The sequence below is a fragment of the Pteronotus mesoamericanus genome, unplaced genomic scaffold (genome assembly GCF_021234165.1).
Source record: "Pteronotus mesoamericanus isolate MK-2021 breed Mesoamerican mustached bat unplaced genomic scaffold, CSHL_Meso_final contig_74, whole genome shotgun sequence".
Lineage (NCBI taxonomy): Eukaryota > Metazoa > Chordata > Mammalia > Chiroptera > Mormoopidae > Pteronotus > Pteronotus mesoamericanus.
In genome coordinates, this window is record NW_026555247.1 from 36140897 (window position 1) to 36165673 (window position 24777).

The following is a 24777-nucleotide window of genomic DNA, read 5'->3' on the forward strand; positions in this document are numbered from 1 at the left end:
GTTTCCACACTGAATTAATAGTTAAAAGAAAGACTTTGAACCTAGTAAAGTAAAGGAAGGAATTGTTCAAACATAGCTTTAACCTTCATTCCTTTTCCTGGCAAGGTCCGGGTTGCTTTGTATTTTGTTGTTTTGCCAGATAGTTTGTGAACTTGGCTGAACTTTATAGATGGAAGTATTTGAATGTTTGAAATAGGGAAGAGTTGAAGGTTATCAGAACAGAAAAAGTATGGCTCTTTTTCGGGAGCACAAACAGGTGCCTTTGGATAGAATGTGCCAGGTACTCTATGCGTAACAAAGAAAAGAGAAAGCATTTGAACATGATTATTCACTGTGAAAATTTGTTAAAAACATCAACATAGCACTGTTTTGGTCAGCAATCTGCTAGAAAATAGAAATGAACATGGTAAGAATTTGCAGAAAATTGTCGGTTACTGTTTGTTTATGGATTGCGTATTGTCATCTGGATTATTATTTGCTCAGAAAGAGAAATTCTTTTTTCTTAAATTTTTTATTGTATATTTTTTTCATTGCCAATTGCACCCCCCTGCCCCTGCACTCACCACATTGTTCTCCGTGTCCATGAGTCCTTTTTCCTTTTCGCTCAGTCCCTCCACTCCCTGACCCCATCCCCTGCCCCTGCTTGGCTGCCATCCTGCGCTCCATCTATGAGTCTGTTCCCATTTTCCTTGTTAACACAGTTTGTTCACTAGATTCCACATGTGAGTGAAACTGTACAGTATTTCTCTCTCTCTGACTGGCTTATTTCATTTAGCATAATGTTCTCCAGGTCCATCTATGCTGTTGCAGAGGATAAAATTTTCTTCTTCTTCTTCTTTTTTCTTTTTTACAACCGCGTAATATTCCATTGTGTAAATGTCCCTTAGTCGTTTCATTCACTCGTCTACAGATGGACACTTGGGCTGCTTCCATATCTAGAAAGAGAAATTCTGTTTTCAGTTTCTTTGTAACCCAAGCCCAAATTGCCAATTTCTTAGAATTCTGTCTATAGGCAAGTGATCTATGAGTGTTGACCAAGTGAGATACAGATCATATTGAACAATATTTAACTTTGATCTTCACCTGGTTGTTGAGGTTAAATCCTCCGATACTTAAGTTAAAGAAGGCTAATAAATACAATTCCTATTTTCTAACCTCTTTGGTTAATAGATTATTCTTTTGTAACTGAAACATTTTTATCATAATAAAACATGTCTTCAAGATGACCCAGCCATTCACGGTATGACTTTTTCTCGAGGTCACTGTGTGTTAGGCATTGAACCACTCCTCTGCTGCAAACACTGTGGTAGCTGTTGAGGATACAGCCAAGGATAAAACAAAGATCTGTGTCCCCAGGAAGCTTATATTCCTGTGGGGGAAGAGTTAATAAGCATAATAATACAGAAGTAAATGATACACTCTCATAAGGATAGGTGCTGTGGAAAAAAGAAAAGTAGGGCAGGGTGAAGGACTGGCAGCACACGGAGAGAAGACAGCTTGTGTATTATAAATAGGGTAGTCAGGGCAGGCCTCGTTGCAATTTGAGCAAAGACCTGAAGTGAAAGAGGGGATAAGCCAAGTGGCTAATTAACTGTAATGCTTGTCACCTCTCTTATTTTCTTTCCACTCTTCATCGTGTTGTAGGTAGCCCATGATTAATTTGAGTCCCCATTGGACTCCACCAGTTAGAGTCCGCAATGGCTTATTTAACATCCACTGTGGAATTTTGAAGTAGCTTCTTCTCCCCTTTGCCACCACAACCAGAGCAGATAAATTAAGGCTTTAGAGTTTGTGTTGCATAAATATAATTTATTTGAGCCAACTCTATAGTTTTTGTGCTTTCATTATTTTTAGCAAATGCAGTTTTCATGTTTTTACAACTTGCTTAGATAACTGTGCAGGTTTTTTTTGTTTGTTTGTTGTTTTTTTTTTTTTTTTTTGCTTCTAGACTGATCACGTGTAGTGCATACAGATTCTCACATTTTTTCATTATAACATCTTTCTATTATGTGCAGTTAAAATTATCGTATGGCGGAGATGAAACGCGGTGGCTGAGAAACGAGGCATTCTTCCAGGGAAGCATCAAAAAAGGGAAGGGGCTCTATTGTAAAAGACCCACTCAGTTTTGATATTTGCCTTACAATTATTTTATTTTTTAGAGAATTTGTCTTGTTTCCTTATGATCCTAATAATAACTTACTAAGGTATAGGGCCTTATTTCCTAGAGTGCTTTGAAGGTATTGGGTACTGAGCTGGCTTTTCTAGCTGCCTTCTTTGCCTGACTTAGTAGTGAGTCTTTTTAAACACTAGTAACATCAATCCTTAGGAGTAAGGATCTCTTGTCACTTGCTGGTAATAGATGTACCAAAAGAGGGAAGAAATTTAATTGGAGTTTATTTTATGAAGTCTTTTTTATTATCAATTTTCACTTAACCAAAAATTGATCTCCTTGGTGTTTGTGCACAGTAAGCTGAATTAGAGAGTTGAATTAAAGCTAATTTCTAATATAATTATCCAGAGCAATTAATCTTAACTGTAGGTTTGCCAATGTGATATGTTTTACACAGTAGGCTTAGTTTGGAGCCAAAGAGATGTATCAGAACAAAATAAAACCACAATGAGATATCATCTCACACCTGTCAGAATGGCCATCATCAATAAATCAACAAACAGTTGCTGGCAAGGATGTGGAGAAAGGGGAACCCTTTTACACTGTTGGTGGGAATGCAGAGGGGTGCAGCCACTGTGGAAAGTAGTATTGAAAATAGTATCAAAAAATTAAAAACGGATCTCCCTTTTGACCCAGGTATCCCACTTCTAGGAATATATCCAAAGGAACCCCAAGTACTAATTTGAAAGAACCTAAGCACCCCTATGTTCATTGCAGTGTTATTTACAATCTTCAAGATATGGATGCAACCCAAGGGTCCCATCAGTAGGTGAGTAGGTAAAACAACTACGGCACATTCACACAATGGAATACTACTCAGCTGTAAATAAGAAGAAAAATTTTACCCTTTGCGACAGTGTGGATGGACCTGAAGAACATTATGCTAAGTGAAATAAGCCAGTCAGAGAAAGTCAAATACCGTATGGTTTCACTCATGTGGAATCTAATGAACAAACAGAACTAACAAGGAAAATGGGGACAGACTCATTGATGGAGAGCAGGATGGCAGCTGGTGGGGGGGAGGGGAAAGTTAAGAGGTGGAGGGATTGAGCAAAAAGGGAAAAAGGACTCCTAGACATGGACAGCAGTGCAGTGATTGCTGGGGGGAGGGAGGTAGAAGGGGACTAAACGGTAATGGGAAAAATGCAGTAAAGATTAAATTTTTAAAAACCTGTTTTTATATAACATGTGTAACATGGTAGTTTTACTACCGAAATTACTCATTCGGACAAGTGAGACCAATGTATCAAAAAAGTAACTATAAAGTACTTGGATAATTTAGTATTGGAGATCAGCTGTGTGGGTAAGTGTGCCAACGCTTCTCTTAAAAGATGGGATCCCAGGTCTCTACAGTCAGCTGACTTGTGCATTCTGTAGTAAAATTGCTGAGTGAGCCTAAAGGATTATGTTGTAGTTCTTACGTTTTAATTTTTTAAAAAGGGTTTATTTATTTTTAGAGAGAAGGAAAGGGAGGAAGAAAGGGAGAAAACATCAGTGTGTGGTTGCCTCTCGCGTGCCCCCTACTGGGGACCTGGCCTGCAACCCTGGCAAGTGCCCTGACTGGGAATTAAACTGATGACCTTTTGGTTCTCAGGCCAGCACTCAATCTGTTGAACCACTGCAACCAGATCTAGTTCTTACTTTTTTTAAAACAGTAAAGTGAAGTTCTACTGTTTGTAGTAATCAGTTATGATCATATTTATTAAGCCTAACAGCTTAGTAAATTTCAAAATATTTATGTAAGCTTTATAGCCTGATTTTAAAAATTGGCAGCACTATACCCTGTAAAATGCATTATTTAGAAATTATATTATTTCTAATTTTGCTTAATGTAGTGGACTGATGAGAAGAGTGCTTTTCTGTGGGTGTGCTCAAATATCTTTTGTCATTGTAGCTTGTGGTCTGATGAAAAGCTCACTTTATCGAATGCTTTCTCTGTTGCCTGACATTGTTCTCAGTGCTTTCCACGTGTCTTACTTCATTCTCACAACAATCTGGTTTGATGTAATCTTCATTTTTATAGTTAAGGAAATTGAGTCACAGAGAGGTTAAGTCCATTCATTCATTTATTCAGTAACTGTGTTTTGAGTTTATACTGTGTGCCAGCCATTGTTCTAGGCACTGTGAATACAACATTGGCCAAAACATTAAAACAAAGCAGAGAACACCTCCAAAAGTCCTGTCATTAGAGAGTGGAGAAGGAGCCTGCCCCGAAGTCGCACAGTGCCCAGAGACGGCTGCGATTCGCGCCCTCCGACCCCACAGCCCCGGCTCTCCACAGCTCAGCCATGGGGACATCCCGTTCATTCTTACGTCCTTACTTTCCCTTCTTCCTTACCGAGTCTTAGGCATTTACCTTCTTTCCGCATTTTAACACATTTTCTCACCTATTCCATGGCTTTTCCCATATTCCATCTTTTTTGTTTTTCTTTCGTATCACACTCACATTCATGTACGCTGAGGCTATCGTTCCTAGTCTCCAGGAACACTATTTTCTGTGTGTTGATTTGCTTATGTTTGTGCCTTTTATATTTTTATTTCCTCTCTCTTCTCTCCTCTCCTTCTTTTTTCCTTTTCACCTTCTGTCTCCCTCGTTCCCCTGACTTTCTTCCTTGCTAGAGTGCGTGGCATACAGAGGCAAGGGAAGGCTTGGGAATCAAGCTGCGGTGGGGGCGGGGGTGGGGGGCAGCTGCCTGTTCCTCTGTTGTTGATGGAAAGAGAGGCCCAGAGAAAAGAACGGCGGCAAACTAACCCCTGGTTATGGGAGGGTGGACTGTGCGCCCAGGGAGAGACCGAGAGAGATGGGCCTGCTGGACTGAGGACCTGAATCTCAACCCAGCAAACAAATGAGAGCAGACCCCAGGTCTCCTTGGAGGGGGCATATTGGGAAAGCGGGCAGATTAAATTTCAGAGAAGGCAAGAAGAGTGGAGCCTGAGCACGTGGGAATTCCCCCTCTGACATAGAATAGGGCTTTACTAATTTGGATAATTGAGACTGTTCTTAGCATTGCAGTTATGGTATTGTGACTCTAGAACATCATCCAGCTAACTTAAATAGGTAGAGAGAGTAGCAAGACATGAACTGCAAAATGCAGCTGAATTAAAGTTAACTATTTCTAATCTCCTCACTAGGGCTCAATATCTTAGGTTATTGATTGACTTAGATATCAACTTTGAGGGTAAAGACACTATGTAAACCTCCGCATCTTAAATTTTTGTTTTGTTTTCTCCATAGATAGATGATGGCACACACAGAAAATAGCTCACAGTAAAAAAATAAAAACATTCAAATACCATATGATCTCACCTATAAGTGGAACCTAATCAACAAAACAAACAAGCAAGAAAAATAAAACCCGCAACATTGAAAGAAAAAACAAACCGACAGTAACGAGAGGGAAGGGAGGAGGGGGGTAACAGAAAAAAAGGGGAAGGGTCAAATCAAGGAAGATGTATGAAGGACCCCATGGCCAAAGCCCGCGCGGGGAAGGGTTGAAGGTGGGAGGTGGGGGTGGGTGGGGCAGGGGAAAGTGGTGGCGGGAAAATGGAGACAACTGTATTTAAACAATATAAAAAGAAAAATAAAAGGAAAAAAAAGACAAGTCTTTTTGTTGAACACAGTGAATACCCTCTACCTTTGAGGTCATCATTGGCTCTGTTGGTGCACATACAGAAGAATGGAGAATTGGTAAAGTTTATATAAGTGTCAGAAAAACCAGTAATTTCTATTACCTGACTCCTTTCTGTTTCCAAAAAGGATTTATTGATAGATTCAGAAAGAAAGTTACTCCTTCTATGCTATTTCTTTCTAGTATTTATTATTTATACTTTTTTTCCCTTTCCCTGCTTTCCCCATTTTTAGGCATTAAGTTGTAAAAATGGTTTTAGCAGTGGGACTGGTGAGCAAGTATATTATACTTTAAGAATAGCCTGTTATTTGGTTAGTTGATTCTTTTGATGGGGGTCATTTGTATTGGTCATAGATTTTGAGGAAACCCCTTTCCTCTAAAGGATAGGTATTGCCGAGGCAAACAGTTTATAGGGCAATAAAAAGATGATAAATAAGAATTTTTCAGTGTATTGTGTGTACACTAGTTCTGTCTGTAGTTGTACTATCTAAATATTGTTTTCAATGTTGAAATGATATCTGTGAGGATTAGCTTAACATCTGTTTTGAAATTCATAATTTCCTATTTATCTAAACAGAGCCTTATCCTCAGATCTTAGTGTGAGATTATATTCTTTTACTTTAAAGCTCTTAAGTATAGTTTTATTTTTCCTATAAATTTGTTTGGGATTATGTGAGCTGAAGTGTTGTCTACAGGAGATAAGATAAAGATAGTCAGAAGCTGTTTGAAGAAACTCCAAGAAATGAAAACCTTGAATACTCAATTCATTAGGAATTAGTTTAAATCGGTGTGTTATTTACCCAAAAGTTGTTAGCTTTCATATTAAAATCCTTTTAATAAAATTGCCCTCAATCCCTTTCATAATGAAATCGTTAGTGTAAGATGAATGTATTAATCAGGTTTTCTTTCTTCAAGTTAATAACATTTAGGAATTATTATAGTATGCATCCACAAAATTACTTTCATTGTTATCATATGAAAAGGAAACTCACATCTTTATAACATAGTAATTGGCAAAATATAAGAGAGAGTGATGGTGGAGTCCTTATTAATCATAATCTTAGTTTGTCTAGGAAGTTCTATTTCCCATTGATTATACAGGGTGAGGCAAAAGTAGGTTTATGATTGTTAGTACATGAAACACAGTTTATTCTTATTATTTATTAATTATATTTTCTGTAGGAAGAACTGTAAACCTATTTTTGCTCACCCTTCTACATACTCTAAAACTTGAGGACATAAAATTAAGGGATGAGCTTAAAATTTTAGGTCAATTTAAATTGTATGTTTTGAGGATTTGTTCTAAGGCTTATGTCTGGGGTAGAAGCATACACAAGAAGATGCCATTGTTATTGTACTCACATAGTTTATAAACTAAAATAGAACTAAGGCATTTGTATATGTGGATTATTCTGATGTGAGCATTTAGAAATATTGACTCAGTGGTATATTCCAGAATTCTACTTCTGCTGTGTGGGAGGAGGGGAGAGTTGCATTATGTAAGATGACACGCTAGGACAGCTCCAGCGTGCTTTCACTTTCAGGAGTGAGCAACATTTTGTCCTCTGGTCGATTGGGGAAGTTAACTCCAGTTTAACCTGCAATCTCAGGGGCTCAGGTAAAACCGAAGATGAGCAGATAAGCAGAGGCTAAGAAACAGAAGCTGAGTAAATGAAAAGCACTCATTCTTCTAAACCTACGGTCAAAGAAAAACAACTAGTCATGTGACTAAGAAGTTAACAATGCTACCCTCAAGGAGTCTGTCATCATTAACAATGATAATGTGGAAAATGAGAGGGTTTTTGGTATTCGCTGTGATGATGAATTTTGTCCGAGTCATAGTTTCTTAGAAAGTTTTATGCTTGTTTTTGGTCACTGTAGTATATATTGTATTCATAACTAGTTTTTCTGTGCTCCTAAAAATATAAAAAGTTATAAACTCAATATTTTGTGTGTGTGAAGGACAAGTTATATAATAGACTGTCGTACCTCTGTACTTCTTTCTGAATGGTCTATTAGCTAGGCTGTTCTTCACTTTATATTGCCTTTATGTTTTAGATAATTGAGGCAGTTTTTAAAATGTCCAGCTTATTTTTAGAAAATAGCATATATAAATTGAGTTTTTCTCATCCCTAGAAGTGGTTTTTATTTTCAGTTGGTTTGTTTAGACTTTATTGAATGCCTGCTGCGTATTCGTCATTGGTCTAGGTCCTCTGAGAATACAAAGGTGAACAGCACAATTTTTGCTTTTGAACTAACAAAAGATATGTTAATAACAATGAATGTGTATGCTAAATAAGTATGTTCTGTTCAGTGTTTATAGCTAATGTGCAATTTTTTTGTACATGCGTGGGCATTTTAGTTCTTCCTCTAGTGGTTTATTTAATGGATGGAGACTAGCTTAACTTGGAATTGTGAGTAGGTAGCAAAAATATGTAAAATTGTCAAGGAAAATATGTAAGATAGTCTGCAGGGTTAATCTTCAGGGTTTTTCAGTCCTCTTTGAATGTGAAGAGCTTCTCTTGAAGACAGTTGAGTAAACACCGAGGTTTGTGTAACTTAGAAGTGAAGTGCTAACACTGGGTTAGTCTACTAACGCACCGATCATTGGACTCTTGTCATCACCCTATACCGACAAAAATTAAGGAATGTTTCATATACCTTTAGTAATTTGAATTTCAAGATACAGTGTTTAGAGACATGATACTTTTGTCTGCTAGGGCGTTGGCCTTTAACGCTTAGAAGTCAAAATGTCATATTGTACCTAGCAATCTTTTTAGAGCTCTGCTAACAAGAATTGCTTGATAGTATCATGCTCATACTTCATGATTAAGTTTTATTGTAAACTTAATATATATGCACTGCATTGTATTGAAAATATATTATGACAACACTGAACAAAGGTAGTACTGTAAATATTTAATTATCAAATTTAAAAAATCATAAGACTAAAGAAAATCAGACTTGTTTAAATCAGAGATAAATAATAGGCTAAGTGTCATCCTGAAATTCTTGTCCACTTAGAACCTCAGAATGTGAACTTAGGGTGTTTGCAGATGTAATTAGTTGGGATGGGGTTCTTACCAGATGCAAAGGGATACTTGCAGAGAAGGCCATGTGAAGACAGAGGCAAAGGTTCAGATTATGCTGCCACAAACCAGGGAATAGCAAGGATCACCTACAACCACCAAGAGCCAGGACACAGGCATGGGATGGCTTGCTTCTCCTCAGAGCTTCCAGAAAGAAGCAGCTCTGTTGACACCTTGATTTTGAGAAAATAAATTTCCTTTGCTTTAAGCCACCTAATTTTTGGTAGATTGTTATGGCAGACGTAGGCAGCTAATCCAGATGGTTTAGGATACCAAGACTAATTTTCAGTAAAAGATGGGTCATACGTGACTCTCAGAGCCACTCTATCTGCTTTTCAAATGGCTGGTCAGAGTCACTCATCTTGAGAACTGGCTGCCAGGATGGTATTTGTAAGAAGTGTTCCCTTCCTTGTGACAGAGAGCAGGATCCGTCACAGCCTTTTTCCCGTGTATGCAGGAGGAGGATAGGAAATTTGGCACTCTACTTCTTCGTACGGTGTTCCCAGCTCTGGAAATTTGCTCATGGGATATGATAAGTTTATTTCAGGTCAGCGAACTGTGGGCAGACATACAGATGCCGCTCCCATGTGCCTACACCACACATGCTCTTCCCCAGGCTCCTCCTCCACTGACCAGATCAGTGATGTTTTGACTTGAATACAACTGTGTTAGGGAAATTTTAGCTCCTGCAACAACCAACTACAGCAGTCTTACACTTTAACATAATACAAATTTCTTTCGTTCTCATGGTCAAGTCAGGCAGCTCCATTCCAAGTGACTCGGGAACATGGGCCCCTTCCCTCTGTGGCTTTCCATCCCCTTGAGCGTCCTCAGAGCTCTCCTGGACCGTCTGACCCAGCTGGTCAGCGGTGGAGGAGCCTGGGGATGAGCACATGCGGTGCAGGCACATGAGGGTGGCATCTGTATCTCTGCCTGCAGTTCGTTGGCCAGGCCAGCTGCATGGCTCCAGCTGAATTCGAAGGGAGGATGAGAAATGTATTGTGTGTGTCTGGGGAGGTGAAGTGGGATTGTTGAACATGCCTCTTTCTCCCAAAACAGCACATGCAATATATGCTGTTATATGCAAAATAGCACTTTGGTGCATTCATATGTAAAAAAATCCCTTTACTACATTTTGTAGTCATGAAGTTTTTGTTCTGTTATTTTGGATATAGGGTTCAGGTTTTCTGGTATGTGTCCTAAGTCATTCCTCTGAAGCTTCCCTGTGTCATTTTGAGTAATGACATTTTGTAACTTGTAGGCCGGCTAAAATTAAAACCCCTCTTTGATAACTTGACAAGTACGACTTGGAACCATGCTCCATTGCAATACAACATACTGCTTTTGTAAAGCACAGTGAAAATGAGGAGCTGGCTTTTAATTCCTGATACAAGGTTCCACAGTACCCAGAAATCCATGTTTCTTGAAAGGTTTTGTTCTTGTCACCATATTTATAGTCTGAAGAATGAGATTCTCTTTTTCTGACATTCTCTTTTTCTATTGTCAGCAAGTTGTGGAGATGTAGTTTGTTCTCTAGTTTCTGGGGACACTAAAAATGAAAAATGGACATTATTCCTGTTGTGAATACAAGCCCCATGTATCCCCCTTTTGGATTCTTCATGGTGGGATCCCTGTTACTCATTCTTTTGTCACGTTACGTTGTGTGGTGTGAGTGCTTGTGTGTGGGGTGGGCAAAAGTAGGTTTCCAGTTGTGTGTATGTGAAACAGTTTATTACTATATTATTTATATGTGTTATTCCCATATTAACAACTGTAAACCTACTTTTATATACATAAATTATACTCCTAATAGACTTTATGATGAAGATAGGGACAGGTTAGTTTTTTCAAAACTCTATTCATACTGTAATTAAATCACCTGAATGACTTATTTGCCCATTGAAAATATCCCCTTTCCTTTCCTTAAAAACAAACAAAAAATATTCCCTTATCTTTATATAAAAGAAGCTTGAAATATTTGACTGATAACGTTAGACACATGTTTTCCTTAGTAATATCAACTAAAAGTGGTTAGAGGCTGGAAAATTTGTTTTGAGCCACATATTTTCTCTTTTACGCTATCTTTTTTTTTCAGACACGTAGTTGTAGATTGTACAGTTTTAGTAATTTGCTGTGAATGTTGAGAAGTGGCTGTTTTCTTTGGCCCACACACAGGAGTGCATTTATTTATGTAGCAGATACTTGTTGAGCACTAAGTCTACCCCAGATTCTATGCCAGGCTTTGGACCTGCACATTGGAAAGAGCCGTCCTTAGCAGAAGAATCCATAGGTGAAGGGGTGGGGCCCATTAGAGGGATTCAAGGGCCCAGGAAGATGAGATTAGGGTACTGGAACCCTCTGAAGATGAAAAGACTTAACTTGTTGTGAATAAATGATTTGGTCACCGAGGACTTAAGTCAGTATCCTAGATATAAAAGACTAAATATTTTATGATAGCAAGCACTGTAAAATCTATGATAGTCAGTTACAGCTATTTTTATTATACTTGTTTGGAAATTTTTCTATCCATTGCTAAGTGCTTTGCTACTCCTTGTAGTTATAATCAGTTAATGACTAAGGGCAGAGTAGCCTCTCTCTCTTCCTCTCTCTGATGAAAGCTGTTCTTTTGGGGTCTTCTTTTGGGGGGGGGCGTTGGGAGCAGAGCAGAAAAACAGTATAGAATGCCAGGTAAAATTAGAATACTATTTGTGTATGCACAAATAGATTTTTACCAGAAAAATTACAGGGTTTTTTTTTTTTCTTTTACTTTTTTACTCTTTTCTTTTAATCAGTCTTTAAAAAGTAGTGACTTCACATGTCTTACTCAAACGAGGTACTGGTACCAACAATGTGAAACCCATTTCCATTATGAGTTGTGAATATAGGTTCATTTTTATTACTAATATAGCTTATCTTGCTATTTTTTTTTTCCTTTCACATGTTCTTAGGATGTCTGGAAAGGTTACTCATTCCTCTGGGGAAGATAATTCAGTAGTGGAAACATGCTTATTTTGGCTTCTTCTAATTAATAGCTGATTTAGAACTGCTGGCTAGAAAGAAGTGGTGATATTAAAGAGGGCTAGCCCTGGCTGGTGTGGCTCAGTGGACTGAGCACTGGCCCGCGAACAGAAAGGTCACTGGTTCGATTCCCAGTCAGGACACATACTTGGGTTTCAGGCCAAGTCCCCGGTGGGGGGGAGCATGAGAGAGGCAACCACACATTAATATTTTTCTCCCTCTCTTTCTCCCTTTCTTCCCCTCTCTCTAAAAGTAAAAAAATAAAATCTTTAAAAAATAAAAAATAAAGATGAGTCAGGAGTCGTTAAAAAAGTTGTGCACTTTGGTTTAGCAATTTATAGAATGAGGATTCGGAAACCAGCTGTCGATAATGAGGAGAAATGGGTAATCAAACAATAGCTTATGGAGTATTTTCCAATTCTTTAAGCTATAAAGACCGACAATTTGGGAAAATGTGTGATAATTTGGATAGGATAAAGCAAGATATAAAATGGTGTGTGTGCATGTTACGATTACAAGTATGTAAATGAGTTTTAAATTTAAAAAAATTGGAAAAATTCACCAAAATGTGTGTAATACTACAAAGAAAGTAGAATTCTGGTTATTTTGTTGTTTTTTACTCCCTTTCCCTTTAATCTTTGAATAATGGGGCTGAATTTAAAATAATAATTGAAAATGATTTAAGTGGGAACTGGATTTTGTGTGTGCTTTTGAGGTTTAAAATGCAGATCCTGAAGTTTCCTATAGGCAAATCACAGGAATGGGCTGATGATGGGCGCGTTTGTGATTTTTTAGAGATCCCTCATAAGTTGAGGGACGGTCATCTATTTGGAATGGTTGAGTTGTAGACATTTCTCAGGTGACGGTTGTACAAGGTAGTTCTTAAGGTCAGGTTTAGAAATTTTGAATCAAGATTCAGCCTCTTTAATGGAATCAACCTCATAGAGAATAGGGTTGTCAACTGAATATTACCTAACGCAGTAGAGATGAGTGGGAAGTAACATTTTTAGGAAATTGTTTCGCTCTTGAAATCTCGTCTTGTTTTGTAAAAGTCACATTTAAATGTTATCAGTAGGAAAGTAAACTCGAACCCTATGCTAAAGAGAGAACTACTGTGGAAAAGAATTTTGAATCAGATGGTGTCCTAAGTGATTGTATAGACATTGTAACCTCAAGTTATCTTGGCTGAAGCTTTCTTCACAGTGAAGGAAAATGAAATGTAGTGGTGGTGGTGTTTTCACTCTGTCTTAGAAGAGAGAAATAGTGGTGTGGATTATCCCCAAATCATTCATGCTTGACTTTAGAATTTTTATTTTGCTCTGTACTTACGAATGTGTGCGTACAGCTTAGAATTTTTATTTTGTTCTTTACTTATGAATGTGTGTGTGCCTGGCTGGACATCACAACACTCCTTATAAAAACATCCCACAGTGAAAACACGTCTCAGCTGGAACTTTGGAGCTGTCTAGCTTCATCATTCTGATTTCCACACCCACAGCGGTGGGCATCACCTCTAACACAAGTCACTATTTTTATCTAAAGGAGGTAGTGCATGTGTGATTTTGAGAGCAGTTAGAGTGAATAGGGGCCCACGGGGCCTTCAGCGTTCTCAGACTTCAGATTTAGTCCCTCTTGCTGCCTGCAGCCCAGGGCCATCACTGCAGCAAGATCTGGCTGTTACCGGGTGGGTTACGCTTTAATGCTTGTGCCTTGTGACATTATTCTTTGGGGAGAAGTACACAAAATAAAGCCAGCTAGGAAAGCAGGTTATGAAAACGCTGAGGTCTACCAAAGTGATGGTTTTTAGCCAGAAAACAGAAGTTGTAGGTAGTTCAAGAATGTTAAATATGGCAGAAATTTAACAAAGCTATGGGTCTGAAGGAGCCTACTATCCATGATAATGGAAATGACATTAAAAAGTTAGTAAAACTATTTGAGTGATTTTTATAGCCAAGAAAAAATTTGCTCATCAAATGAGAAAGAAAACTCAGGAGAATGTTGATAGGCTCTTAAAGTATGGCCTGAAGTTACGCACATGAGAAATGAGACTGTCATTTCTGGGATGTAACAGATGGCGAAGACGGTGAACTGACAAGTGAAGGCTGATTTGATGAAATTTTTCAAATGTGTTTTCTTTGCTAAATATGAAGCTAATAAGTGAGGCCACACCAGCTAACTATATATGGCTCTTGGAACTGAGCTGAAGGAGCTTGTAAAGCAGGGATGGGTTGTGGTGTTTGTGAATGCAAAATTATAATGAAACCCACATTAAAAAACAACAAAACCAACAACAAAACCTTCTCTAAATACATATCCCAAGAAGAGATGCGACTAACATGTATTCAGACAACTAAGAATGTGTTTTGATGATGGAATTGGGGGTTGGCGGGCACTTTGAAGATGCCTGAGAAATGAATCTAGTTCCTCCTGGGGACAGCAGATGAGGGAAGAAGAAAAAAGATAGCCCCTGCTTGCTCTCAGTTCATTCCCAGTTACCTCTCTCATCTTCTCCCCAACTTGATTCACTTGCTGCTTTGGTCGAGGTCAGTCAACCAAATGCTGGTGGTCCATCAGGTCAAAAAGACATTGTTAACCTAACACTGTAACTCAGGGATCTCCAGTTGTGGTCCTCAGACGCACGGCATCAGCAGGGTCTCAGGCAGCCACCCCGAATAGCTGAATCTGACACTGGCTGGTGAGGCCCTGCAGTCTGTTTTTGGCACGCCTTCCGGGTCATTTGGTGCAAGCTAAGGTTGAGGCCCTCTGCTCGGACTTGTCTTTATTCAGCGCTTTCTGTAAGCGTGTTAACTTATTAGAGTTTGCTACATATTAACACACAATGTCCAGTCATGGTAAACATCTTCATTACCGTGATTTTTCAGATTTGTTAAGTTCATGGCTAATTTTACTGTGGTATATGTTAGCTATAGTAGCGATGATTTTATCGCTAAAACTGTTATCAGTAGTCTGTTGCTTTGGTTGATTCTTTTTGTCCTTTTAAATTACTTTGGCCCTGTGTTTACAGAATCTGTAAGAACGTGAAGAGGTAGCTCACATTTTCCAGGTATTATTTTCATTAATATTATACAGGAAATTATAAGCTCTAGTGGTATGTGTTCAAAAATTTAGAGATTAGAGAACAGTCCAGGCCATGGCATTTCTCAGGCATTAGTGTCTGCAGTAATTTGGGAGATATAAATAAACCTAATCAAATTGAGTAGCTGTCAATAAAAAGCAAGATTTACCGGGTAGTTGACTACATATTTTTTGATCTGATGCATAAATTAACCCTTCCCAAATCTATTTCGCAGCTGGCTGTCATTTCCATTAGCTAAAAGCAACTAGTCTTAAATCTGTTTCAAAGCTCCTGCCAGCATGCCTTGCTGAGCTCGATCAGCCTTCAGCTCCAAGACAAAGTTCCCAGGTGCCAGTCCAGTGCTCAGGTCAGTAGACCTTGTTATAGGGTGCATTTAAATCCTTCTGCCAGCTCTTGAAATGACCCTCGGCAAGTAATTTAATTCAGTCTTTCTGTCACTGGAGGTAGTCAAGAAGGATGAAGGATTTATATGGAATAAGAAACACGCTTTAGAGTTTTATCAGCCTAAGCTGTAAAGGTGGAAGAGGTGAGGTGAGAGTTGAATATTTTCACTCATTCCTGGTGATTTTCAGCTCCAGGGATGTAGTAAATTCTTTCATTAACATCTATGTAGTGATCAAATTGTCTTAGTTTTTGGTGCCATATCATTGTGAATGTTTTCATTCTCTAAAGTTTTGGAAATTTTGATTGCTTAACGTGTTGTTCTCATTCTGTTTTTGACTATTTCTGATTAAGTAGACAAGCCCTGTGAAGATCTTTATAGATTATTTTAGGGAAATGTAGATTATTAACGTTTTACTGTGTTCAGATAAATATAACCAAGTGAAACCAACATAATAAAATTGTACTAGTTATTACACCAAAGCTTAGTGGCTCAAAACACCACACTTTTATTATCTTATAGTTTAAATCATGAATTCAGGAATGGCTTAGCTGGGTAGTTCTAGCCGGAGACTCATGAAGTCCTGGGGCCAAATTCCCTCGGCTTGGCAAGGGCTGGAGGACCTGCACCATGTATGGCTTCTTTCCGCAACTGCTGAAAAGGACTCAGTTCCTTGCTGGCTGTTGGCAGTAAGATTCAGCTCCTCACCTTGTTGGCCCTTTCATAGGATTTCCAGAATGTCCTGGTCACATGGCAGCTGGCTTCCCCAGAGGGAGTGATCCTAGAGAGAACAAGGAGGAAGCTCTATCCTTATGCCACCTGGTTTCAGAAGTCCCAGGCAGCCTGCAAGTCTGCCACGTTCTGTTTGCTAGAAGCAAGTCACTAAGTACAGTCACATGCAAGAGGAGTAGAATAGCCTCCACCTTTTGAAGGGAAGAATTTAAAGGAGTTCGTGGACCTATTTTTAAACTATTGCGATGATAGACACTAGGTATATTTAGCAAAGACGTAATTGGCAGCCAGCAAGTTTGTACGTACTTCTGTGTGTTTTCAGTGGTCTTCTAGTTAAAAAAAAGGTGTTTTTGCTACTATATATATGTTCCTGAAAATTCTGAAAAGGGTTTATAAGAAAATGGAGTTGGGGAAGGGCAGAACTCTAACTCTGTGCATCTTTATAAGCAAAGGAGTACCAACAAAAATAGTGACGGGAGATAATAATAATAAGGAGGAGAACTTGGAGAGCCTAGGCTGGCAGTGGAGTGGGGCTGGAAGCCAAGTTGCCTTCGGGCATCTTAAAAATGACCAGTAAAAGAGGGGTGCAAATGCTGGCTAAAGGGCATCAAGACAGTGCATTTACTGTGAGCTTTTTCCTTTGTTTTTGAAAGTTACAGTTATTCTCCCATTATTTTGGTTCCCCTTACGTAGAGTGATTTCTTGTGAACGAATACAATATGCGAATGATATTGACATCGCTCCTCTTTGTGCAATCACATATGAGCTAATTGGTATTAACACATTGTAGTAGAACAGACTGTAGTTTCCCTTACATAAATAAACACTGCTAATCGCGTTTATTCATTTATTTAGTAATATTTTCTGCTGATAGATAAAACAGAAGTAGAGTTCAATTTCAAAAGCTCATGGTCAAAATTCAAAGTTAGTATGTCTAACGTAGTGATTTTTTTTTTTTTTTTACTATATTCTTTTTCTCCCTCCAAAAGTTAAAATTCTCTTATCTTGTGGAATGATAGTTAAGTGTAGACTTTCAGCCACAGAAGAGAAGGAGAAGAAAAAAGAAAAGAAATGAGCAAAACCTAGGCTCTTATTTGAAAAGATGGAGGAATTTGTCTAAGCCTCGCAGTCCCTCTGTTCCTTGATCCAGACCCCTGTTTATATGGGGCCTGTGAAAACAGATTGCTGGGCTCTGCCCCTAGAGATGCTGAGTCAGCAGTCCTGGGGCGGGGGCCTGAGAATTTGCATTTCTAATAGGTTTCCAGGTGACTCTGGTACTGCTGGTCCTAGGACTACAATTTTGGAACCATTGTGTCAGAAGCTTTTGTTAGAGCAGTCTGCCCTACTCCTATCTGAGTCAACAAAGACAACTGTTTTACTTAAAACTCTCAGTCAGGATTTTTCCTTTAGAGGAGCTCAATCCAGTTGTCTTAGTTCTATCTGTTAAGGATGAAGTTCTCACACTTGTGGCAGGGTAGAGAGGTACGTGAACTGCGCATTATTGTTCTATTTATGTTTTTTCCCAAAAGATAATATACTGACAACCAGGAGTGAATTGTTCAGGAGCCTGAACGACTTAGATTAATAATTACAAATATGGAAGTCAAGAGGGACCTCTGAGTGGAGAGACTTGCCACAAAGTTCTGTCCTTTGAAAGAGGGTGGAGAGCTAGCTTTACGCCTGTTGTTTCAGGAATGGATTGAAAGTAAGGCAGCCAACGAGCAGTTGCTTATCTCTCACTAGAGCCAATAATTGGAAAAGAAGAGAAGAACTATGTTCATACTGTAGTTTGGAGCCATTTCTGGGCAGGGGCCTATAGCTCTTCCAGCGACCCTACCGAGTATCTGCGAATGTCTCAATATAGTAATGTATTGGTATCCAGAACGTCAAAGGAAAAAAGTAAGTGAAGAGTAGATATTAGAAACTGAGTTAAATGAAAGATAATGGCTTGTTCCAGCCAAGATGGAGTAATAGGAACTGCCTGTACTCTCACCCGAAACTACTAAAAATCAGCTTTTAGACATCAGGCCCTCAGGCAGCAGAGGACACAAAATCCCACCACAAATGGACTGCTTGAGAGATTGGAAACAAATTAGAAGATCCCTACAAATTGCCGACCCATGGATGGGAGGGAGTTCTAGGTCTCGGCTGCAGAGAGGAGGAACCCAGACAGAGCCCTGGAGTCCACTGAGGCCACGCGTCTTGGGTTCACAGAGCAGAGGGCGGGGGAGCAAAGAGCTACTCGGAGAGCCGGGTACTGGAGCTGTGCACGGAACCCTCAGTGGGCCCTCCGCTGAGTTCTGATCAGTGCGCGTGTGTGAGGACACTGCCCAGGGCTGAGGGAAGAAGACCGCAGAGAAGGAGCAGAGGGGACACACCACTGGGCTCACGCAGGGCCAGGAATAGTTCCTGTTCCTACCAGCCACAGTGGGAAATCTTATCATTTACAGGGTATCGGAGTACTCAGCAGGGGATTGCTTGCTAATGTTACTCTTAGCTCTGGGCTTAAGGCTGCTCTGGTCTTGTATGACCAATCTTAGAAAGCAAACCTCCTAAGAACTGAACTGTTTCCAATGAACTTAACTGTGTCCCAGAACAAAATGTCATAATATTTATAGAAATATAAAAATACCCAGCAATCAACAAGATAAAAGTCACGACTGGCATCCAACAAAAATTACCAGGTATGCAAAGAGGCAGGAAACTATGACCTATAATGAGGGAAAAAACTCAGTGAAATGAAACTGACACAGAAATGATACCAATGATAGAATTCGTTGACTAGGACATTTAAACAACAATCATAATTATGTGTCATTGTGTGTGTATGTAACTGTATATGTGTCACTCACATACCCCAGTTGAACTTCTAGAGATAAAGAGTACACTGGATGGAATTAACAGTCGATTCCACAATGCAAAAATAAAAGATTAGTGAACCGGAAACCACAAAAGACCAGAATTTGTGGAATACAGCTAACGCAGTGCTTAGAAGGAAGTTTTTATAGCACTTTAATGCCTATAGTAGCAAAAAAGAAAAGCCTCAAATTGGTGACCTCAGTTTACTTTACACCTTAAGAAACTAGAAAAAATAAGCGTAAATTAATCCCAAGATCAATAAAAGGAACAATAAGGATAAGAACAGAAATAAATGAAACCCTGAACAGAAAAATAGAGAGAGAAACCAAAAGCTGGTTCTTTGAGAAATTTAATAAAAGTGGTTATCCTTTAACCAGGCTGATCAAGAAAAGATGGAAGAATCAAGTTACCCATATCAGGAATGATAGATAGGACATCACTGTAAATTCAGTTGATGTTAAAAGCCCAATAAGGAACCAGTATAAACAAATTTATGCCAACTATATGACATTCTAAATGAAATAGGTAAACCTCTTGAAAGTTAAACTACCAAAGCTTATTCAAGAAGAAATAGATAATGGAATAACCCTAACTATAGTAAAGAAATTAAAATTATAGTTTAAAACCTCTCTACCTCCCCTCTCTCTTTCTCTCATACACAGTCACACAAACCAGAAAATAACAAGACTCCAGGTCTAGGTGGCTTTACTAATGTATTCTAGGAAATGTTTAGGGAAGAAATGATACCAATTTTTGTCCAGACTCTTTTAGGAAAGTAAAGAGGAAAGAACACTGCAATCAGTCTATGAGACCAGCATTACCCTGACTGATTATAAAGATTGAGTAATCAAGATAGCGGGGTATTAGTTGAAGATAGACAAATAGGTGAGTGGAACAGAAATAAACACAAAATTGACCCACCCAACTATGATCAGTAGAGTTTTCATACAGGGGACAAAGCATTTCAGTCATTAAGGAAAAGGCAAGTTAAATCTGTAATGAGATACTACCACGTGTGCTCTAGAACAGCTAGAGGTGTCGACAAGCAGTTAGAACAGCTCGATCTCCCCTGCCCCAGTGATGGGGATATAAAATGGTACAGCCAGGCCTTTCCTGTTATATGTGTTTATCCAAGAGAAATAAAAGTATATGTTCACGTGAGAACTTGTACACCAATGTTCTCAGTCAAAATAGGCACACACACACACAAAAAAAAGCGCGGTGGGTGACAATCCACACATCCACCAGCGGCTGGATAAACAAACGGGTATATTTATACCATGGAACACTACTCAGCAATAAAAAAGAAGGGAGTCCTGGCACACTGAGCAATGTGGACAAAAAGTGGCAAAAAGCAGATCAGCAGATGCCGAAGTATGGGATGCACTCGGTGGGGATGGAGGGGCGGTCACAATGGGCACAGGGAAACTGTCGCAATGATCAGTGAGCTCATTTTCCAGCAGTGGTTTTATGGGTGTATGTATGTTTGATCTTATCAAATTATCATGTGCCAACTGAGCAAGAAAGAAAGTGTATGTTTTAAATCACCTTCTGTTGTGGTCAGGTCTCTCTCTCAGTTTGAAATACTTGCCTTTGTTGTCTGTCTTGCCTGCTGGATCAGGTAAGAAATGTCTTAAACCTGTAGGGAGTTTGAATAACATTTCTAAAATGAAAGCTACAGCAACTGATCCAGCCTGACAGCGGCAGGCAGTGGTCACCTTGGTATTGTCAGCGTTTATTAGCGTGTAGGACAACTGGAATTCCTCTGAATTAAGTTTGAGAATTGGCAGGGAGAGCTCAAATAACTCCTTATGTCATGGAATAAGGAAGTCTGCTACGAAGGAGGGTGTGCCGGGGTGATTGCCCAGGTTTGTATTGCTCATTCACCTCCCTGTCCCCCCGAGCCCACTTGGTACACACTGAGCCCTCAGAGTACTGAGGGTGTGTCTGATTTGGAACACCCAGGGAGGCAGCAGACAACAAGGATGTTGAAATTCAGTTAGAACAAAACAAGAGTGATTTATTTGGTTCAGACTGGGATGTTTAGGGCTTTCCAAGGACAGACTGATCTTAACATTAGTCTCCAGGACTATTCAGGCCCCTTGGGAATTTTTCTGACTGGGGAATAAAAAGCCTGCCTGTGTTGGTGTCTCCCTACTTCTCTCTTTTATATCCCTTCCAACCGTAGTCCACTCTATCTGAGGATTTGCTCTGGGGTTTTCTCTAGGGTTTTTGTGGGGTTGCAGAATTGAAGGGCTATTCCTTATGCATCCCTGTTGTCTTTTGCTTCAGTCTCTGATTGCTCTCAATGTGACGGATTAATAAATATGACAGTTTAACAAACAAGTATCCCTGAAGCTGTTCTCTGATGCAGCTGAATAAAACGCCTGCGTCTTTTGCCAACGTTTGTCTGTGCGTAAGATTGTGTCACACACACATTTAGATCAGATCCCTTGTAATAGAATGTTAGCCATGGAAATTAGATCTTGGAAATCTGATTGCCCATTATCCATTGTTTTTAGTCTTGCTGTTACCTTCCATTTTTCCTCTGAGTCTCTTCTCTCCCCCTTCTTCCCTACAGGAAGAGCCTCTGTCACGCGAACAGAGTTCTTAGACTAGGAGCCCAGGCAGCTTCCTCTCTGGGTGTAAATGGGACAAGTCAGTGGTCTGATCCTTCACTGGCAGACTTTGGCAAGTCACATTTATTTTGGAGTCTCCTGGGCGTCCTACTGTTTTGTGGAAGGAAGCAGTAGCACTTGGTGGAGCTCTCAGGTCCCCTAGAGTGCCAGCTGTGTGGCTGTGGCTGGGTGCCAGGTTCAAGGAGGTGGGTCACAGTCACACTTCATCCTGACCGGCCCCAGCAAAGTCAGGCAGTGTGCAGCGTCCATTCTACAAGACTTTCCGAGGTCCTCAGGCCTGCTGGTTTTGTTACTTGCTACCCTTTCTGCCCAGAAGCATGTGCCGGAGGGTCCACTCTCTGGATCTCTTCGAGATCTGCTGCTGCGGCTGCTGCTCTTCCTGTTGCTTCCTCCAGTGGCTATTAGGCAGTTACCCAGAATGCTCGGTATTTATGTTAATTTTAATACTCATAAGAATATAATTTCTTTCGAATCTGTTTCTTCTGCTAGCCCTTGGCATCTAGCCAAAGCTCCACATAAATGTAACATTTCTAGCTTGGGTCCTATTGACAGGTGTGTGCCCCTTGTTTATTTCTGATCATAGGCTTCAGTCCTCTCTGATACTACATATTCATTGTCTAGAACTGGAAAATATTTTTCTCCTTTTTGATATAGTTCCATCACACGGCAATCACAGTAATCCTCCTATTCAGTTGGTGGGGCTTGTCTGATGTCATTCTGCCAAACTCATTTTCAGCTGGGAGATGGAGACTCTTCAGATCTTTCTCAGCAGTTTGTGAGTCTCAGTGGACTGCTCTCTGTCTCTTGGTTCCCTCCACAAGTCACAAGTACCACAGGACACCATAGTTTATGGTTACAGAACAGCATTTTCCTATTAGAGAAGTCATTTTTTTTAAAATTGTCTCCTTAATAGTAAATGCAGGTGAGGCAAAAGTAGGTTTCCATTTGTTCATATGGAAAATAATACAATAATAAATAATAATAATACAAGAATAAACTCAGTGTTTCACATACGCACAACTGGAAACCTACTTTTGCCCCACCCTGCATACATTGAATTTCTGGAGCAGGAAGAATATCAGCAGTTAATTCCGTTAAAACTGATCAGTTTCATTAAATCCTAAATCTTGAATATTATTTTGCTCTCTCAGTCTGTAATATTTTAACTTTAGCCATTCATAAATATCTGTAATTATCTCTTCTTTAAATGTAAAATCGAATTGTGAAGGATATAGAAGAAAATAAAACTTGTGTTACAACAGAGGAGTTAAAATAGTCTTTCCTCAGGTTTTTAAGGAAAAAGCTGTTCTTTACCTAATATTAAGAGACGCATGTGGGGATGTGGTAGTTCTAACCATAATTGCATCATTTCATGTTTCAGATTCTCTGAATTACAATTTAGATTGTTTCTCTGTAATTATTTTCTGTCATCCAAGTAATTTATCTGGTATTCCGATGAGTAGAAAAAGGCTTATTTCTTTAAGACTTAAAATGTTTGCTTGTGTTTATTCTAGGAAAACCTCACAGCACCGGTAGCTCTGAACGGATTCAGCTCTCAGGAATGTATAATGTCCGGAAAGGCAAAATGCAGTTGCCGGTGAACCGATGGACCAGACGCCAAGTCATTCTGTGTGGGACCTGCCTCATAGTATCATCTGTGAAAGACAGCTTGACGGGAAAGATGCATGTTCTGCCACTCATTGGTGGAAAAGTAAGTTTAAAATGAACAAAATACTAACAGGTTTCCCAGTGCCGTTAAGGAGCTCACTTTGAGCTGTTTCTGTAATAATTGGGGGATGGTTTTTGGCTCGTCTGAGGTCTTACTTCCCAGTTGTGTTGTATTCCACCAGTCAACATTGCTGGTTGGTGAGGTTGCGACAAATAACAATGCCGGCTGGCTCACGTGAGGCTGTGGTGATCCGTAGTCATGTATCTTAGCTGCAGGACCGAAACCAGAGCAACTAGAATTTCAGGGTTACAGTCTAGGCTGTAGATGATGATATTACTTATGAGGAGACACCTCCTGATATCTTGAGCTTGTGTTTTGTCGTATATGTCATTCAGGCATGCTTACTTAAGATTTGACTCCCTAGCTTGAATCTTTGATCCCACTTTGCCCCACTTCTGTGTTTGTATTTAGGGACTGCTGAGGTTAGCATTTTTAGTTTATCACTCTAGCTAGTCATAATTTTTGGACCTGAAATGTTACTTGTTTTGGAGAAAACCTGTGCTACAGCTGATAGATATTTCTGACATTTGCTGGCTTCTTTGCGCATGTTAACTATTTTATTCCTATTACTTGTAAAATAAAAAGAACTAGATTGCTTAGAAAAATGGTTTTTCCAGATCTATTTATAAAGTCAAAACATTGGTAGGGGTATGATTACTGTAATTGTATGTATTTCCTGATTTTTAAGTGATATGATAACTTGTTAGTAAATGGAAAGGCAAATTTGGATGAAGAAGTAGATTTTTGGAAATCAGGGACATATTAAAGTAATATTTTCTCTAACCATTTCCCCCCTCCCTATCCACCTGAATGAGCATGGGAAAGAAGGCAAGGGTGTGGAGATAGAAAGAGAGGAAAAATAAGCAGCCAACTTTTGTTAAAGTGAACTTGTTTTAGTTGGTAAAATTTGATCTGCTCTCTCCAGGGATTAGAAATTAAGCAGGTAAGACCAATGTGTGTAGTAAGAAATGGCATGTTGTTCTCTGCCGTGTAGAAAGTTCATCCTTCATTCATAATTTTAAACTAGTTTTTCCTTATGAGTAGATAGCCCACATCGGTTTTTAACTCCCTCGGCTTTTACACATTCTCATTCTAAGGAGACTAATACTTGATCATTTCTAAAAATAAATTTTGGCCAGGCTACAAGGTATCTTTAGATGTATTTCAGTCATCCATTTCGAAACCATTGCTGTGTAACTTTTGTCTGAACATTGAAGAATTAGGGATAGTTTATTGCTGAAGATTTTGTCCTTTGGATGGATTACTGAAGATTTAGTCAATGTTATTACTCCCGTAGCTTATCATTAAAAATGCATGTTTAATGTTTGATGCCCTGTTAAGTCAGTAGTCCCTTTCTTCTCTCTATGATGTTAAGGATTTGCATAGGCAAATTTAATGTAACTATATATTAAACATCCTCTGTGGGGAAGCCA

The 24777-nt window shown here is 39.3% G+C and overlaps 1 protein-coding gene across 1 annotated transcript in view; it reads left to right on the forward strand.

Moving 5' to 3' along the window:
* PHLPP1 (PH domain and leucine rich repeat protein phosphatase 1) overlaps nucleotides 1–24777 on the forward strand; it is a 174039-nt gene that overhangs the window by 63087 nt on the left and 86175 nt on the right. Inside the window, exon 3 of the mRNA XM_054583763.1 lies at nucleotides 23130–23326. Within this exon, the coding sequence (XP_054439738.1) occupies nucleotides 23130–23326 (197 nt within the window). The remainder of the gene's footprint in view (nucleotides 1–23129; nucleotides 23327–24777) is intronic.